The sequence below is a fragment of the Centroberyx gerrardi genome, chromosome 16 (genome assembly GCF_048128805.1).
Source record: "Centroberyx gerrardi isolate f3 chromosome 16, fCenGer3.hap1.cur.20231027, whole genome shotgun sequence".
Taxonomy (NCBI): domain Eukaryota; kingdom Metazoa; phylum Chordata; class Actinopteri; order Beryciformes; family Berycidae; genus Centroberyx; species Centroberyx gerrardi.
The window spans coordinates 26491207-26511206 of record NC_136012.1 but is presented as its reverse complement, the minus strand read 5'-3'; the positions used below and the strand labels follow the sequence as shown (position 1 = coordinate 26511206).

General features: G+C 42.4%; 1 protein-coding gene across 1 annotated transcript in view; it reads right to left on the bottom strand.

Moving 5' to 3' along the window:
- Positions 1–20000, bottom strand: part of htr4 (5-hydroxytryptamine receptor 4) — a 258947-nt gene that overhangs the window by 74069 nt on the left and 164878 nt on the right. Inside the window, exon 9 of the mRNA XM_078289033.1 lies at positions 14853–15053. Coding sequence (XP_078145159.1) covers positions 14853–15053 — 201 coding nt within the window. The remainder of the gene's footprint in view (positions 1–14852; positions 15054–20000) is intronic.

Sequence of the window (20000 nt, the reverse complement as noted above, 5' to 3'; positions counted from 1 at the left end):
TTAAGTGCTGCTATAAAGGTCTGAATGATCAGTCATAACCTGCATGCATGTACACACACACACACATGCACACACACACGGTTGCACTATGTGAATAGAAATGCCTGTACACACAAACACACACTTGCACAAAACACAAAAGCATAGTACGCATGCACATGTCCACATACACACACACACACACACACACTCCCTCTCAAGAGTGTGCATGTACCCTCACACACACACACAAACATTTGCATGACACACACGCACAAAAGTATGCATGCACACTCTCAAACACACACACGTGCACATTCAAAAGATTCAGTAGTATGCATAAGCACATGTACAGTCACATCCACGCACACACACATACACACACACACACACACACACACACACACACACACACATTAACCTGAGGGAAGATTAGAAGCAGACGGAGCATGCTTGAATGCCAGTGTGTCCTGACCATGAGCACTTTACTCTAAACGCTCCCTGTTGCCTTTTGATCTAGAAAACATTTCTCTGTGTTTATTCTGACATTTTTATTCAGCCGTTATTTATGTGGGAGCTGGTTTCTGAGAAGCATATTGTCGCGTTCCACGTTCGCACGGCTGCAGGACAACGTCGATTATATAAAGATGTTCGCCGTTTCTTCTTGTCGTTCGTGAGAGCAGCAGCAGACTAAATGTTAGAGAAGCAGGTTTTGTGACCAGAGGGTTGCCAGTTCAAATCCCCAAACGCCTGGTAGAATCTAGATAGGGGAAGGAAACTAACACCCGGCCTGGAGCAGCAGCAGCAGAGATACTTAACACTCCCTGATGATAATCCTGTCTGAAGCTTCAAGTCCAATAGTGCCACTGTCAAGCTTTTAACTGTTGCTATATACACATTCAGCCATTGTAGAAGTCCCACTTTGCACTTTGGCTCCATCCCCAAGAGAAATTGTTTACTTTAAAAAAAATTCTCTCCCAAAGGACATTGGAGACGCTTCGTCACTCTTCACATTCAAAAAATCCCATAAAACACACTTAAAACTGCTTTTAATCTCTAACTCTCTTTCGACCTCCTGGTCTTTTAATTTTAACTTCCTTGTCTTTCTCCCTATTTGAAATGTTTCACTCTGTCGTATTCATTGATATTGTCTGTTATGTGTATCCCGTTTACTATGTAAAGCATCTTTGAGTATTTAGAAATATGCTATAATATTTAAAATGTATTATTATTGTTATTATTATTATTATTATTATTATCATGGGTTTGAACATTTAAAAACTCTAGCTTTTAAAGGCAGTGATTCTAGGAAAATTCAAGAAAAGCTTGTAAATGCCGTGATATTTCAATCCAAAAATTTAAAATAACCTTCACTTGGTAGGTTGTTCTTCCCAATGTTAACTTGTTGATTGAGAGACACTAGACTACAATATAGTACTTTGGTCCTATTATGTAACATTCAAGATATGACTGTACTAATGTCAATACTAGATAAAATGTATTAATAACGCCATGGCTGTTGCGGTACTTGCCCAGTGTCTTAGCCCAGTGGATTTCAATACCAGTCCTCTAGACCCAGACCTGCTGGTTCTCATTCTATCCATCTAATCAGGGACTGATTTACACCTGGGACGACAGGTGAATGCAATTAACTGCAATTAACTACCTGGTGGGATGGAAAACCCGCAGCACTCTGGCTCCAAACGAACTCTGCTTTATCCCGCGGTCACTCCAGAATTGCCAAGGTGAAATTTACTCGTGCACTGTGGCGAAAAGTAGGCGGGACCAGAATCTACGCTGAGCCCCCCCAACCGGCTCCCTCTCAGCTGTGCTAGGAAGTGACTGCAGCATTTCAGCCAGTAGTGTCTAACGGCAAAAAACTGCCAATTGTACTCTTTGAGCCAGCAATGGAGAACCTGAAACGGCAATGATCAACGCTTCCTCCATTGTGAATTGGGTGAGTACGAGAGGTCAACCCCGCCCGCTCTCTCTCATATTAGTTGAGCAACGGTGAGTCACGTCACTTCACAGATCAGAGCCGGAGTGAACGAGGGGCGAATTCTGGTGTGTGATCTTGTAGTTTTTATCATTATGGAGAGCAAAGACAAACCAAAAACTGCCAGAAATGTATTTGGAAACCATATCTTAAAAAATACATCAGGGAGCATTCAGGACCAAAGTTCCCCTCTGAGCTGAGAGTTTGGTGACCAGCAGAGTCTGAGTGTTTATCAAATTGACTAGATAATAATAGCCTAATCTTGTCAGTCATCTGTCATTGTTCCACTCCTTCCCTATGAATTCAGTCAATATAAATGGAAGATTCAATGGCGAATAAAATCATTTGCAGGGAATTTTCCAAAGCTTATGGTTTAGTGAACTGCCGCCTCCGACTAACGCAGGATAGAAGCAGGATAAATACATAAAGGAGTCCTCTACAAAGGCTCCAGCTGTATACAGTAGGCTACTAATGCAGGTTATATGTAGTATAATAGACATGAAGCAGATCTTCTACAATGGCTCCCACTTGAAGAAGCTGTATAAATGGTTTCTATGAGACGTACGCTGTTATGACAAGGTCACCGCTGCGTTTGCCTTTTCAGTGGAAATGCAATCACTTTCTCCTTCTCCTTGGGTTGAATGACTCTGCTTGGCTTTGTTCGGCTCTCTCTCTCTCTCTCTCTCTCTCTCTCTTTTCCTGTTGCTGTTTCTTTATAGCTCTCTGCTGTAAGTTTGCTTCTTGAGTGAATGGCTTTGTGTCACAGCATCCTTTTTCGTAACGGCCCGTGATTTAATTTTATTCCCCATTCATCCCCATCTCCTCTTCCTCTCTCTGTCTGTCTCCTCCTTAGCTTTCTCTTTCACTATAGCTCTTTCTCTCTCTCTCTCGCCTTCCTGTTTCTCTATAAATTCTCAATTCAGTGACTTTATTGGAACGACTGTTTATCGGAAACAGTATTGCCGAAGCGGTATACAAAATGTAAAATTGCAAAAACAATCACACAACAGCTTCTACAGTCGAAAACACACTGAGGCGAAATATTATTTGGTTTGAAAACATGCACATGATCATCAGTCATTCAAAAGTCAGATATTGTAGTAGCGATTGTATGTTTCAGCTTTCTCTATAGCTGTTAGTCTCTTTTTCTCTCTCTCTCTCTCTCTCTCTCGATGTCGCTTTCTCTTGCTCTCTCACTTTTTCTATATCTCTCTCTCTAAGTTAGCCTCTTCAGTGAATGACTCTGCATCCTCCTTCATAGCATTTGTGGTATTTTTAGTCCCAATTCACTTCCATTCAGCCCCTTCAGCATCTTCAGCTTAATGTGAATGAATGAGCGAGACGCTCTATCCCGCAGCTGTTCACTTATTTCCTATGTTCTCTCTTCTTTCTGTCTGTTTTCTTCTCCGTTTCCCCCCGCTTTTGTCTCGGCATCCCTCTCTTTTCTTTGCCTTTCTTTCTCTCTCTCTCACTCACACAGGCTCGTCTTGTTCCTCGGCCAAGTTCTTAAAGCAGAAATCCACTGGAGGCGTCACTCGTTTTTTTTTTTTCCCCGACACTCCAGTTGTTTTCAATGGTCCAACGTGCGCTGGAAGCATCAAGTGGCGCTTCAACCCACCTCCACTCTTCTGCTCTGAACTCGTTTCGATTTCAGAGTGTTAATGGAAAACCAAAGTGGCTGGTTTTTTTTTTTTTGGAGTTTTTTTTTCAGGTTTCTGCAGCCAAAGTGACCATTTTGACCTGTTTGGAGCCAAAACAGGACAGGAAGCATGTTTGTAATCAGGATGTTTGTGTTGAGAAGAAGTCTACAAGAAGCTGAGACATGGAAGAGGAAAAGCTAGTGAAATTTAAAAAAAACCCTGTAGTGCATGACTTCAAAATGTTCAGATACACAGACAGAATGTGATCAGTGATATCAGTGGGGTGATCTGCTTGATGCTGTCTTGTTTCAAGCTATTTTTACATGTTCCTTAAACGTTCCTGAAACAAATGAAACTGGAAAGTGGAATTATCTCTCATTGGCAGGTTTTTTTTCAGTTGTTTTAAGAAAAAAATAAGATTTAAGACTGTGTCTATAAGACTATATGAGACTAAATGACTTGTTAAGGTGGATATTTTTTGCAGTGGACACAAAGTATGTTTTTAATCAGGATATGCTTGTCAAGAAGTCAGCTACAAGAAGCCAAGATATCAATGAGCAAAAGTTAATTAACAAAATTCAACAATGCCCTCTAATGTATGGCTGCAAATAAATGACAAGTTGTCCAGTGATTTTAACTTGTTTCCAGACCTATCAAGCTTATTTTGTGATATTTTCAGTCAATTTATCTCACTGCACTGGCAGACAATCTTGCTGGTTTCAATAATTTTTCGCTTGATTCATGCCAATATGACTTCTTTCAAGAAATCATCACAAACAATGAAGAAAATCTCGAAAAAAGAAACTTTCTCCAAGACAATTTCACTAAGTGTCCTGAAACAAGTTACATTCTCCTGAAAAAAGTCAAATTTGTTGAAACTGGTAAAATTATCTGCCAGTGCACTAAGACGATTTCACTTTAAAAAATCCTAAAATAAGCTTTATAAGTGTGGATACAAGATAAAATAACGAAACAAGTCAGTTTTTGCAGTGTAGTGCTTCCTCCGTATTGTGAGACGGGTAAATACGTCTCCTAACGACAGAAGCTGTGTGTTGTGCCTGAGTGTGTTGGTGGCGGAGGGCAGATGAGGTCACCGACTGAACGTCCTCCACAGTCGGCTGAGCTGAACTCATTAAAATACTCACTCCGCCGCTCCGGAGGGAACGAGCCACCGCCGCAAACCTGGAAAAACCTCGTATGTCCGATTAGTCGTCTTTCCAAACACAGAGACGCTGCTTGATTCTTTTTTTTCTTTTTTTATCTCCATTGATGTCTCTGCCATGTTGTGTTTCTGTACCGCTCTGTCAGCAGCTTGGCTCAGTCTTGGGGTCAGGAAATATTTTCTACACATGAGAGGCTGACAGATTTTGATTTGAGTAAAAAAAAAATAAACAAAATAACAAAATGAGATGTTTGGTATTCATATCCAGATAGAAATGTGCTATGAATTTGTGTCATTTTCTTTCTCTGGTCTTTCTATTTTCTCCTGAAATGAATTGTTATGTTTTCAAAAGTCTCTCTCTTTGTTTCCCTCTGTCTTTATGTTTATATTCTCTCCTTCTCTCTCTCTCTTGCAAGCGGTCACAAATTTTCAGATTTCAAATGAACATAATTCCATCCGACAGGGTCATGAAGTGCTTTCTCCACAGGAGGCAGAGCCATTTTTCACAGAGACTCCACTTCACAGAGATGTGAAGTTTCTGGCCGACACAGATTATATTCATGTTGAAATAGAAATATGCCGGGAAGTGTGTGTCCTGTAATATTGTGTTCCACTTTTTCTATTTCCTTCTGAAATTTGTTTTGCTCAGGGCTTCGGAAGCAATATTTCACATAAACAGCCTTCCCTCCCTGACTTGCACGAAAAAAAAAAAATGTTTTAAAAGTGAAACTGTTCTATGATTTTTCATTCTTGGACCTGTGTATTCTGTATGTAAAAAGGCAGAAAGTGTATATTGAATTTTGCAACGATTGGTCGCCTCTATCTCACACCAGTAGTATTGTTAGTTCTAGTGTTTCTCCACATTAAGACTACATTTCCCATGAGCCCCGTTGCTTTATGCCCCCCCTCCCCCTCCCTGAAGAGGATCAACATGTCAGAAGTGATTTCTCCATCTTCCTTTCCCTCCTTCCACCATCTGCTGCCAGAAACTCTTTCAGCTTTAGCTCCGTTTGCTCTGGAAGAACAGAACCTCTTCCTGTTTTGTGCCGTAAAGCGATCCAGCAGATTTCCCTCCAGATCCACCAGGTGGAGAAACTATGGAGGCTGATAGAGGCTGACAACTAGTCTTCTTGGTGATAGTCTCATTTATTTAGGGTAAGTGGTGATGATTAGCTGTTTGGGAGGAGTCCCTCTATAAGAACCAGGTCTGTGTGCATGTTCGTTTGTACTTTTTGTTCACTTTTTGTTCACTTTTTGTTCACTTTTTGCTCACTTTTCACCATGTGCAGTGCTTAAGGGAATTACAGTCTGCACTGTTCAGGCTACAGAGCCTCAGAGTACTAAGGTGTCAAAATTATATGAAAAAGTGGATTCATTTGTCTTTGTATGACGTCTGGTTCAGGAGTTATGAAAATCAGCGTTTTTCGCCACTCGCGTGGACATCAATTCAAGATGGCCGCCAAACGAACCCCATGGGCCATTAGTTGACCTTGGCAACATGAAAAAATCTTAACTAGACACCATTAAGGTCCTAAAAAAACAGGTTACAAAAAAATGCCATGCGGGTACATGGGAACCTATTTCTCCTGCTAGACTATACTTTATAAGGGAAATACACTCGTGCGCTCGTACACCAGGCAGTACGGTAGAAGTCAAACAAGCTTCATCCAGCTGGAGGCTGACGGCTGAACAGCCACACACCAGGAAATATAGAAAATAATTTCCTAACTGTAGTGGCTGTAGTTGACACATGAATTAAATATTTTGTTCAGCAATTTTCTTCCAAAAACACTGTGCTGCCACCGCACTTTGGTGTTAACAGGTTTTTATAGTCAACATAGTTTCACTCACTCCAGTCATGCATACACCCCCCCCACACACACACACACACACACACACACACACACACCACACACCCCTCCTGAGCACGTAAAAAATGTGCTTGTTGATGTTGAAGTGCTAGCACCTTCAAACAACAACAAAAGTCTTTCTCACCGTCTGCCTCTGTCTCTCTCTCTCTCTCTCTCTTTCTTTCTCTCTCTCTCTCTCTCTCTCTCTCTCTCTCTCTCTTTTTCTCTCTCTCTCTCTCTCTCTCTCTCTCTCTCTCATTGAAAGTGAATGAATCTCCATGGGGGAACGAGGCGTTCGCGACGGTGAGTGTGATCGCGGGGCGCGGCGGCGGACGGCTGATTGGTCGATAATAAAAGAAGCGATCGTCTGTGACGCACAAAGTGACAAATCGGCTCTCTGTTTACCCATGGTGCACTGCAGCGAAATGACGGGCCGAGAAAATAATTTTGAAGCTCATTGAAATGCCTGGTGTGAAGAGCGAGGAGAAGAGAGGGGGAGAAAAAAACGGAGAAAGAGAAAAACAGAGCGCTTGGTGGATGGCCATTTGCGCACACACACACACACACACACACACACACACACACACACACACACACACACACAAATGGGGTAACATTTGATTGAATCCAATTCATGCAGCACTTGACCAGATACTCAGACAAAAATGGAAACACACACACACAAACACACACACAGAATATTCTCTAAACCAGTTTCATTATTGTGTGTGTGTGTGCAGGTTGTTGTTTTGCAGGTTGTTGTTTTGGGGTGGGGGGGGGTTACGCTGTCCTGTGTTTCACACTCTTGGGAAATGTGTGAAATGACTCATGAAATGAAAAGGCCGATATGGTTTTATACTGAGAGTTAATACTGAGAGAATAGCAGTGGACAGGCAGGGTAGACAGACAGTAACAGACTGTTAAGGCTGAGACAGATGCTTCATGCAGAAACATCTGTGATGGAGCGCATGCGGTCAGAAGGACGTAACTGCAGCCAAAACGAGCGGGCGCACTGCGGGTCGTGCAACACCTGGAATCTGAAACAACGCAGACGGTGGAGAGCGAGTACAGGAGTTTTCAGACGCACGGTCGCCATGAGAAGAAGCGTGAGAAGCGTGAACACCAAGGTACACTCCCTCCCGCACATCCAGCCACGCATGAAGCAGTCTGTAGGGTCTCTCTCTCTCTCTCTCTCTCTCTCTCTCTCTCTCTTCTTCCCCCACCTCATGTATATGAAGAAGGCTGTTTCTTTGCTCTCTTTTCTTTCTAGTTGTCTTTTTCTCTTGAGCACTAGAACCAAAATTTGATGTAAAAAGCCTTCTCTTCTTTGACTTGACTGGCACAGAAAAAGATGTTGAAAGACCAACTCACAAACTGTTTCTGTCCGTCTCTCTCTCTCTCTCCCTCTCTCTCTCTCTCTCTCTCTCTCTCTGGGGTTAGGGTTAAGGCTACACAGTCTCTAGAGGTACAGCAAATAGGCAAATGACACTTTGTTGAACATCTACTTTATGTCACCTGATAGTTAACCGAGTACCAACATTGGACTATCCAAATAAAGAGTTTCCTGGAACTGCTAAAGAATTGACTGTAATAGAAATTGCACAATCATACAAACTGGTAAAATGAAAGACAAACAAAGAGAGAGAGAGAGAGAGAGAGAGAGAGAGAGAGAGAGACAGTTGGACAAGCCAGCCTCATGTAGAATTGGAGGACAAGACCATGAATAAATGAAACTATCAACCAGCCTGTTGTAACTGAATGGAACAGAGTGCAAACCCATACAGTGGTCCAGATGAACAGTGTGTGTGTGTGTGTAGGAGTGTGTGTGTGTGTGTATGGATCAATTCAATGTCTGTCAATTTGTTACTTGCAAGTGTTCGAATGCACGCATGAACGTCCATACTTGCATGTTTGTGTGTGTGTGTGTGAGAGTGTGTGTGAGACAATTATGCGTGTGTTTGTATTCATGTGTGATAATTAAACTCTCAGAGCTCCAGCAGCAGCAGGGGGTCGGGCTGCTGGTGAAAGGCCGTCTCTTTTCCCATTCCGCCGAATCAGAGAGCATCGGCGGCCAAATCTTAAACTGCCAGAAGCGATCTCCAGGCCCGAGGCTTTGAACCGCCGCCCTGCCGTCCTGCCGTCCTGCCGTCCTGCCCGCACCGCAGAGGCACGCCAACAGGGGACAGGCTTTTCATCCCGTGCCCAAAATCTCTCTTTGTCACTCGATATTCATCTCCGTCTTTACGCTACTCTGCTTTTTATTAACCTTTGTTTATCCAAGAAAGGCTGACTGGCCTCCATGTTTCAGCAACGCCCTGCTTCATATTCATACAGTTCACACACATTCACACTGGGAGCCGACCAGTACAACCACACCTCTTCGACTAGTGCCTTGCTCATGGGCTTGTCAGGTAAGTTGTAGTGAGTAATGGGTAGTAAGTTTGGGAGGGGAGAGATTTAGGTGGCGGCCACACTGATCCGTTCTGTCTGTCCGTCTATATTCATTTCAATTCATTTTCAAAATCTCCGTCAGATTTCCATCCATTTTGACGGACAGAAAGTTCAACCCAATTGAACTTTTTCAGGACAGACAGATCTGTTATTGTCCGTTCAGCCAATCAGAAGCATTCCTACGTTTGTTTCGAGGGAAAAAAAGCAGCGAACACAGAGACGACGGTCCGACCAAAACAAAGATAAAACAGAGAAAGCCTGGTGAGACGTTGGGATGACTGGAGGTTTTCCAGCTCAGTTTCTGTCTGTTTCTTCTTTTTTCTATGAAGTAGCTCCGTTACGAGCAAAGTCTTCCTGTTCTTCTGCCTCGCCGCCATGTTTGTTCAAAACAAACTAACAGACAGAAATCTATCCATCAATAATTATGTCTGTTTTCCCGATGGATCGGTGTGGCTGCTGCTTTACTCATTCACTGTCTCTGCCCCTTTTTTTCCCCAAGTGGTCCAGGATTTGAATTGGGGATTTAGTGCCTTACTCTTACGCTTCACTTTCCACCTAGTTTTTCTCATCCGGTCCAGGTATTCAAACCAGCAATCTTCCTTTCACAAGTCTTCTTCTCTAACCTCTAGGCTACAGCTGCCCATCTGTCGACACAAAAATGAAAACAGCTTCGAGGAACAATAAGAAGATTGAAACCATTTTCAGATTGCAGCCACAGGAGAGCCCCAGAAGGATCCTTGAGGAACTATTTCATAAAGGTTTCTGGTACTTCCAGGAGACTCTAACATATGGATGTTCTTCAAAGAACGCTTCAGAGCTATTTTTTTCTAGCAAGGAACCCCAAGAATCACCTTTGGATGATGAACCCCTGGTTGTTAGAAAGTATTCGTGTCAGGTTTGCGGACCCAGACTCTGTCTGAAGCTTGTTAATACTACCAGAAAAAAAGAGAGTTTGACGGCACTCACAAAAAGTTAAAAAGCCTTTAATAAGCTAGAACATTCTTTGTTATCTGTTGAAGCACACCTTGCACTTTTTTGCTTTAGCCTCTTAATACTCTGTTCCCTTTCAAATTATTCCTTATTCTCCTCTCTCTCATTTTTCTCCTTGTCTCTGTCTCGTTCTCTCTCTCTCTCTCTCTCTCTCTCTCCCTCTCTCTCTCTCTCTCTCTCTCTCTCTCTCCTTTCTTCTTAACAATGAGTTGTTTCCTCTCTGGACTCAAAAGCCAGTTTTCATCCAACCTCTCTCTTCCCTCCCCCTCCTTCTACCATCTTTGTCTCTATATACTCTCTCTCTCTCTCTCTCTCTCTCTCTCTCTCTCTCTCTCTCTCTCTCTCTCTCTCTCTCTCTCTCTCCTTATAACCTTCTTTCTTTCTTTCTTTCTTTCCTTCTTTATTTCTCCATAATACTTAATACTTAAAAATCCGTGTGTACCTCTTAATGCTAATCCTCCTTCCCACCCTCCCTCCATCACTCTCTCTGAAGATGCAGAGATGCTCGCTCTCTCTCTCTCTCTCTCTCGCTCTCTCTCTCTCTCTCTCTCTCAGTTCAGTGTGCATTACTGACATAAATGTGAACATCAGCAGCCAAAGCATCAAAGGATAAACAAACATTTGTTATGTTAATGCTACACGACTAGGGACATTCGGATTTGGAAAGTGAATGAGAAACGTCGTCCCTTCCCTCAGTAACCATGGAGACGCCCATGAGCAAGGCAGCTCCCGTCACTCTGGAAGACTGTTGTACTCTGCAGATCCCAGTAGCCATTTTTGTTGGCTCTTGCTCTTGTTTCTTTGTTGATACCGCTTCTCTGTAATTACTATGGTACTTCTGAGCAAGGCACTTAAGCCCCAGTTACAGGACAACAACATGGAGCTCAGCAAACCCTCCCTGGAAAAAACTAAAAGTAAAAAAGATAAACAAGCCCTTTCTCTCTCCATACTCTAAATCCATAATTCTTTCTCTGTGTGTCACTGTGATACCAGTTGATGCCACTTATCTGACTTTGACAGACGAACTCCTACAGTGAAGAAGTTATGGTTCCAAGTTATGATAATGAAGTGTTTTAATTGCTGAGATTTATCGTTTATTTATTCCTAAATGTCTTTTTCTGTGCCTTTCTCTCCAGTATGGGAAAGTGTCTGTTTAAAAAGTCCCACAAATACACACACACACACACACACACACAATGCTAATCTGGCCTGTGCACTGTATGGGGCTGCAGACTGCCTCTTACATTTGGCTACAATAGGCTGGGCGACAGTTTCATTAATTCTCATCCTCCAATTTTACATGAATCTGGAGTCTCTCTCTCTCTCTCTCTCTCTCTCTCTCTCTCTCTCTCTCTCTCTCTCTCGCTCTCTCTCCCTCTTCTGCAGCCAGGAATGTGATGGGATTCACAAATGGCCGGACAGTCTGTAATTATAGCTAGATGGTTTGCAATCTACTGAGCAACTGCAGGTAAAACACTGTGTCGCCTCAATGATGCCGACATTGTTAGTCTACTTAACTAGCTGTGTAATAATGAACACCTTCATACTGTCGCTGAAGAGCCCGCTTCATTATCACATTACCTGACCACCAATTTAATTAGGAATTAGTGGCTTTTATTTTGTAACAGTCACGCCTCAAATCAAGCCGCATGTGGGTGATTGTGACAGCCTTAAATTAGTTAAAAGCATGCACTCTCATTTTCATTTTAATAATCTCTTACATCAAAGCGAAGGAATGATTCTTAATAGATGAGGACAAATACGTTGCATGAATGAATAATTAATCAATTCCACAGATGGTTCTGTCTGAAAGTCCTATTCTAAGAATTTTTTGAATATATCAATTATGTGTACTTTAGGCCTATTTTGCTCCAATGGTTACAAATAAAGCTTATGAAATCCAAGCTTTTAGAGCAGACAAATGTATGCAATACCCATATTTGGTTCTGTGTGGCTCAATGGACGAAAGACATGAGACATGAGATCGTCTCCCACTGGGGTAACACATGCTAAAAATGTACAAAAACAATAAAAATGTATCAATCACAAGCAAGGGAAATAAAATAAATAAAACAGGCCTTAAAGCTCTTGAAAATGCCTTGAAATAAACATGAACAAACCCAAAAGTGCAAGGAACTTGGCACAAGATTTGACATGATTGTGGATCGGGACTTTGATGTCGCCAATCAGGCTGGTAACTAAATAAAAAAAATAAATAAATAAAACTGGGTCAAAACTTCAGAGGAAAAGGAGAAGCTAAATCATTCATGGTCTTCAGCATATTGTGTCTCCGGCTTGATGCTCATATGTATTTTTAGGAATTTAGCCGACTCCATTATCCAGAGAGACTGCCAACAGTTGAATATGCTTCAATTCCTGGATCACCGACGTTACAAGCAACGAAGAGTGAGGAGGTGAAGACTCAGTGCAGCATTCCTCTGAGAGAAATGCTTGGAAAAAAAAACATAATGGAAGGAACTAAAGGAACTAAAGGGAGCAGTAGCAGGCAATTAGAGTGAGTAGAGGAGGAAGATATGGGAGAGGGGAGATGACTCACAGGGGAGAGGGAGATGGGGGGGTGATGGAGGTATGAATCGGTGGTGGAGGCTGTGCTGTTCCAGGATGTGCAGGCAGCTGTGTGAAGAGTGGAGAACAAAGCTCCTCCGGACAGATAAATCGAATGAAAGGACCATTTCCTCCCCGGCTGCTGCTGAGCTTCGCAGCTTTGGCTCGACTAATTTGGAACATTCTCCTGTGTTGTATTAGGATTACATGGAAACGCATGTACACACGTGTGATATGGACGTTATTTAAGCTAAAAATGGGTGTAGCCAGTCCCCCTTCACATCCTGCATCCAACCTGCATTAATACTAGTGGTGGAAGTCCTCTTTGCATTCCTCCAGTATCTATCCTGCATTAGTATTGTATACAATTCTTTCCTGAACGTTATACAGTAGAAATGAGTATATTATAATGCAAAACTCTGTCTCAGTCAATCAATTATTACACTGCATCTATCCTGCATTGGTATATAACACTTCTGCTAAATGGAGCCTACATTTTAGATATATACTGAAGATTGAAATTCAGTTTGTTGTTGTTTTTTTTCTTTGCTTTCCTTTGCGTTGAGAAATGTTAAGAGGTTCTGCAGACTGCAACCTAAGGAAGACCCCAGAAGGATCGTCAAGGATTATTCAAAGAATGTTTTTGGGATATTTTTCCAAGTGAGGAACCCTACGGTGTTTATATGCTGTAGCATTTTTCGCACATAACTCTTCTCATCTACAATGAGGTGTGATTTCAGGTGTGTGTTTTCAGCCACTGAATACAAATAACTAACCCAGCCCGGGATGTGAGCAGCCAGTGATGTGACTTCATAACTCCGGTTCGGACTTGTTTAAATTCGGGCATCGTCACAGGTTGAAAGACATGATGCTAATTTAAGCCGTCTGCATGTTGAGGCTCCCACTCTCTGGCCTGCTGTGGCCCGTTCATCATCACTGGCATTCCAGGCCGCCACCTTCACCCTCTATACACAATAGGCACCAGATTTATTACCAAACAAGCAATGGAAAATAATCTTTGACACTTCCCACCCAAATCACGCTCTCTTTCAGCCCGCTGGCAGCAGCGATACATCTTCAGGAGGGAAAACAAAACATTTGCTTCTTCAAGCAACACCTATACAACCATTCATCTTGTTCACACGGCGGCCGTAATTGATTGCACCGCTCTCAGAGCGGGAAACACCGTGTGGAAGACTGCGACTGAGCCGAGGTAAACATGACTCAAGTCATCCAAATTACCCAAAAGTCAAAAAAAGATGGGGCATATTGATGAATTTGGGTGATATATTTTCATAAAAAACAAAGTATTTTCAAGGCCATGTGTTCATTTTCTACAACCTTTAAGGCCTTATTTTGTTTTTCTTAAATTCACAAACATTCAAGGCCCTGATTCAATTACTATATCTTATAGTCTATATCTATCTATCTATCTATCTATCTATCTATCTATCTATCTATCTATCTATCTATCTATCTATAATACACACACACATACACACACACACACACACACACACACACACACACACACACACACACACACACCCCTCTCACATTTCCAGTGCAATGAAGCAGAAGTAGAGTATTGTAACTATGGCATGGGGCAATATCACACAATATGAAATACAGTATGTTACACACACACACACACACACACACACACACACACACACACATTCACGCAAGCATACATACACACATTCATGCAGACACACACACACACACACACCTCTCACGCACCTCCAGTGCAATGAAGCAGATGTGAAGGGGAATTTTTTTCAACCAAGCATTGAGTTTATACCAAGGGGCTATATCACACAGTATCAACCATGTTTTACACACACACACACACACACACACACACACACACACACACACTGTTCCTACACACACCCCATGCCTGTCACAATTTCAGTGGAGTGATGCAGAGATGCAGTAAGGAGGTGGTGGTCCAAACCACACACACATATATAGAGTTAGTGTACACAAGAGGATTATGCCATGTGTTATCGACCATGTCTGCACACACACACACACACACACACACACACACACATACGTATATACACACAGGAACAATAAAGTTTATGGGCCACAAAAGGAACCAAAGCGTTGAAAAGGGGATACATAACTATCAAGTTAGTGTACACCAGGGGGCTATATCAAACACACACACACACACACACACACACACACACACACACAGCCTGTCCCACCTGTCCAGGGCGATGCAGCAGAGGTGCAGGATGGATGCGGTGGTGAGCAGGACGTCCAGCGAGGTGCGGACCAGGCAGAAGGTCTCTCCGTAGATCCAGTGCTGGTGAACCAGCTCGATGGCTCCGAACGGCATCACCAGCACCGACACCAGCAGGTCGGCGAACGCCAGAGACACGATGAAGTAGTTGGTCTTGATCTTCCTGATGGTGGGAGAGAGAGAGAGAGAGAGGGAGAGAGAGGGGGAGAGAGAGGGGGAGAAATGACAATATTATTTCTGAGGGAAAAATACATAAAGAGAGAGACAAAGAGAGCTGAAGGAGAGAGAAAGGGAGAGTTAACGCTGACAGAATTGTTCTGATGGAATATAAAATACTCTGCTAATCATTCTTGTATCAGTAATCTACCAATTATCGTTATTGCGATCAATTAATCAACACCAGTTAATTAATCTGTTTGTTATACCACAATTACTAAGCTTATCATTTCTCAGTTTTGCTTTGCTATAATTGCTATTTAAGATTATTATTTTAACAGGTCATGCCAATAAAAATCTGAGTTTGGAATTGTTATAATAGATATTGTTGTAATAGATATTGATGATTCAATTGAATAAAAATAGACAGTCTACTCCAAAATCATTATGGTTTGACTATATAAAGTGTTTTAAAAGTTTACATTTTTCTAAATTACTATGGCAATATTGTTTCTGGTAAAGAGTCATGCCATGTTATGTAATTTAAAATGAGAGAGAGAGAGACTGGCAGGTGTATGAAAAACAATTATAGAACAACAACAACATCATATTGCGTTTTTGTAACACTAACAATTAAGGGGCGGGGTCACAGAGTGATTGACAGATGCATGAAAAGCAATTATACAAAAACATCAAAACAGTTTAGGAGAGGTTTCTATAAGCCTGAAACAACAGACAGAGAGAGGGAGACAGACAGAGAGAGAGGGAGAGACAGACAGACAGACAGACAGACAGAGAGAGAGGGAGAGAGAGAGAGAGAGACAGACAGACAGACAGAGAGACAGACAGAGAGACAGACAGAGAGACAGACAGACAGACAGACAGACAGAGAGACAGACAGACAGACAGAGAGACAGAGAGAGAGACAGAGAGAGGGAGAGACAGACAGACAGACAGACAGAGAGACAGACAGAGAGACAGACAGAGAGACAGACAGAGAGACAGACAGAGAGAGAGACAGACAGACAGACAGACAGAGAGACAGACAGAGAGACAGACAGAGAGACAGACAGACAGACAGACAGAGAGACAGACAGACAAACAGACAGAGAGAGAGAGACAGACAGACAGACAGACAGAGAGACAGACAGAGAGACAGACAGACAGACAGAGAGACAGAGAGACAGACAGAGAGACAGACAGAGAGACAGACAGAGAGACAGACAGACAGACAGAGAGACAGAGAGACAGACAGAGAGACAGACAGAGAGACAGACAGACAGACAGAGAGACAGACAGACAGACAGACAGACAGACAGAGAGACAGACAGAGAGACAGACAGAGATAGAGACAGACAGACAGACAAACAGACAGAGAGAGAGAGAGAGAGAGAGACAGACAGACAGACAGAGAGACAGACAGAGAGAGAGCGAGACAGACAGAGAGAGGGACAGACAGACGAACAGAAACAGTTTGTGAGTTGCTCTTTCAACATCTTTTTCTGTACCAGTCAAGTCAAAGAAGAGAAGGCTTTTTACGTCAAATTTTGGTTCTAGTGCTCATAATGTAATACATTTCAAAAGAAAAGACAACTAGAAAGAAAAGAGAGCAAAGAAACAGCCTGGGTTTCAAGAGAGAGAGAGAGAGAGAGAGAGAGAGAGAGAGAGAGAGAGAGAGAGAGAGAGAGCGAGATGCACAGATACGAAAGTGAAAAAGTTATGAAGTGCACAACTTTATTTTATCTCTTTTCAAACACGTACCACACATTTGATAGGAGGCAGAGGGGGAGAGAGGGATTAAAGTAGAGGCATTCTGCAAATAGGTAATAAGTAAAGATTTATAAGAGATTTTAAGAGTGAATCCACCTTGATTGCTGTGACTTACAGCCGCTGCCGTCTTTATCCCTTATCTCTTTATCGTCGTGAAAAAAAGGTAATTTTCTTTATCTAGGCAATACAGCTGTCAGAGGTGAGAGTCACTCTGTCCCTACAAAGTTTTGTAGAGATAAAAAAAGACAAATTGTACAATGAAAAGGCACCGATGACATGTTTAACTTTCCTCTACTACTTTCTTTCTGCAGCAGGCTCTTGCTAAAAGCTGCTGCAGGCTGGCCAAGCAGTTAGAGTGACTGTCCTGCTGTGAAAGGGTCACAGGTTTGAGCCCTGTAACTTTTAACAATAACACACATCTACACGACTATCTGTCCATACTGTCTGTTTGGCTTTCTGTAAACCTGGAAATGTGAATATGACATCCTGCACATCCTGCATGATGCTCTAAATGTCCATTGTTTTCTTTTATATTCTCTTCATATGCTCATTTGTTATGTATTGCATATGTATTGATGTTTTAAAATCATTTCCCACCTATTTCATACTGCATATATTTTGTGTCTTGTACATTATTCCGCGTTTATTCTTTCTTTGTTTCAGTTTTTCTGTTTCTTTTTTGTTTTCATTTTTTTTATTTTGTACACTTTCATGCATGCTGTAATCTTGATTTTTTTTTAATTTTGTGTAATTTTTGACCTAAAATCTGCGGAAAATGTGAGTTTTCAATGGAGGGTTTATTTTCTCTCCAAAACATACCATGTCATAACATAATATATAATCAAGGCTTAATTTATGGAAGCTGAGAGAAACGGAAAGCTAGCAGTGCTAACAATGCTAACAAGACATGGCAGCATGTGGATTGTCATTAATGGACCGCCATAGCATCCTCAGTGTAATATATTTGAAAATTTGGTGTTTGCCAGTATTTCTTATCGTCCCTATAGCACCTGTAAAAAAGTTATGTATATGCAAATATTTTAGGAGTCTGTCGGTGGATGTCAATAGGAATGCTAACAATGCTATTGATGCTAACGCAACATTTTTCAGTGAATATGTGAAGAGTCCATTTCCAAAACACTATATCCATTACATTTTGACAAAAACATCATTCGATATTTCTACAAAAAGTCCCTTAACTTACATTTTGTAACAGTTATTTTTTTCCAAATGGTGGATATGTAATTACCAAACCAAACTCTTAGTTGTGTTTTTTAAATTATGCTACCAAATAAATAATGTGTCATCCAGTGAGATAAATCGCCCCACATTTGACCCCTTTGACCCATCCTTTTAAATCAGTGTTTTGTTTTGTTTTTATTTGTTGTTGGAAGAGACGTTCCCTGTGTGTGTGAATGAAAACTTCACATTTAAGCGAACACTCGACTCCATTTGATCTCAGTTCATGTAAACAAATTTCAGCACAGAGGTTTGGTGTGGGAGAGAGTGAAGCGAGATCTGAAGTCACAGCTGCTGCGTGAATGGGCCATTAAACATGAGTATTACGTGTTATTGAAGCAATGAGACAATGAAGGAGAGAGAGAGAGACAGAGAGAGAGAGAGGGGGGAGAGAGAGAGAGAGAGAGAGGGAGGGAGAGAGAGAAAAAGAGAGAGAGACAGAGGAAATATAGAGGTGAGTATGACCCTGATCAGGCTGTTCAAACTCTCTTTAAGACACACACACACACACACACACACACTCCCACAAACACACATTCTCTTACACACACACACACACACACACACACAAATGCATCATACACACACATTCTTTCTCTCACACACACACACGCATAAACACACACTCTCGCTCTCCCTCGCTTTCACCCACGCATGCACAAGCATTCTCTCTCAGTCTCTGTATCACTCTATCTATGTCACACACACACACACACACACACACACACAAACATCCACCGCCTTCATTCCCAGCACACACACACACACACATACAGTATATACACAGAAACAGACTCACGCTATATATGCACACACCCACACACACACACACACACACCCCTGTGTGGCAGTGTGCTTGACAAAGACCAGAACTCTGCACTTTCATTAACAACTAACAAAACTGCTTAGTGACAGCAAACAAGCCAGTAAACCAGTCAGTCAGTCAGTCAGTCAGTCAGCTAAAAAGAGGCTGCATTTCTAATCACGTTGCGCGCTGAAGGGCAGTCAGCAAAACAGACAGCAAGGCAGCAAAACTGTTAGCTGACATGGGAGAGAAGCACAAGGCGTCCGGTCAACCAAGCAGCCAGCCAGTCAGCTAGAAGAAAACAGGCAGAAAGGCTGGCAGGCGAGTATATAACAGAGTCAACGAACCGGTCAACCATCCTGCAAGCCAGCTAGACAGACTGAGAGGCAGGCAAGCAGCAGGCAGCAAGCCCAGACAGACTGATAGACAGGCAGTAAGCGCAGGGCAACGGCTACCTACCTGGCAAGCTGGTTAAAAGCCAGGCAACCAGTGAGCGAGTCTGTCAAATAAACAGGCAGACAGCTAGACAATGTTATGGATATACACCTTCCCAGCTGCTTAACCAGCCTGCCAGCCAGCCAAGCAAGCAGTGTTTGTGGGGGGAACACTCAACGTCAGTCAGTCAGTCAGTCAGTCAGTCAGTCAGTCAGTCAGTCAGTCAGTCAGTCAGTCAGTCAGTCAGCCTCTCTCCTCCCTGCAGCCTGGCCTGTCTGCGGTCTATAAATAGCCTCAGAAACACAGGATGACTGTAAGGGCTTTCCATCCGCCTGTCACTAACCCAAACAGCCCCTAAAACAGACTGTTACTGCTGTCTGTCTAATCACACACACACACACGCACACACACACACACACAAACGTACACATACTCGTAAGCACGAATAGATGTATAAAAGTACACAGAAGCACAGACAAATACTGTATATACACACACAGATGAGCACAGGCTTATATATACACATGCACACTCAAACACACGTACACACACATACACACACACACACACACACACAGGCACACACATGCAAGCACAAATATAGACATTCACGCACACATGCATGCTCACACACACACACACACACACAGCATAGTTGGCTATAATTCAGAACAGTTTAAAAACCATTAACATGCCCAGAAGATG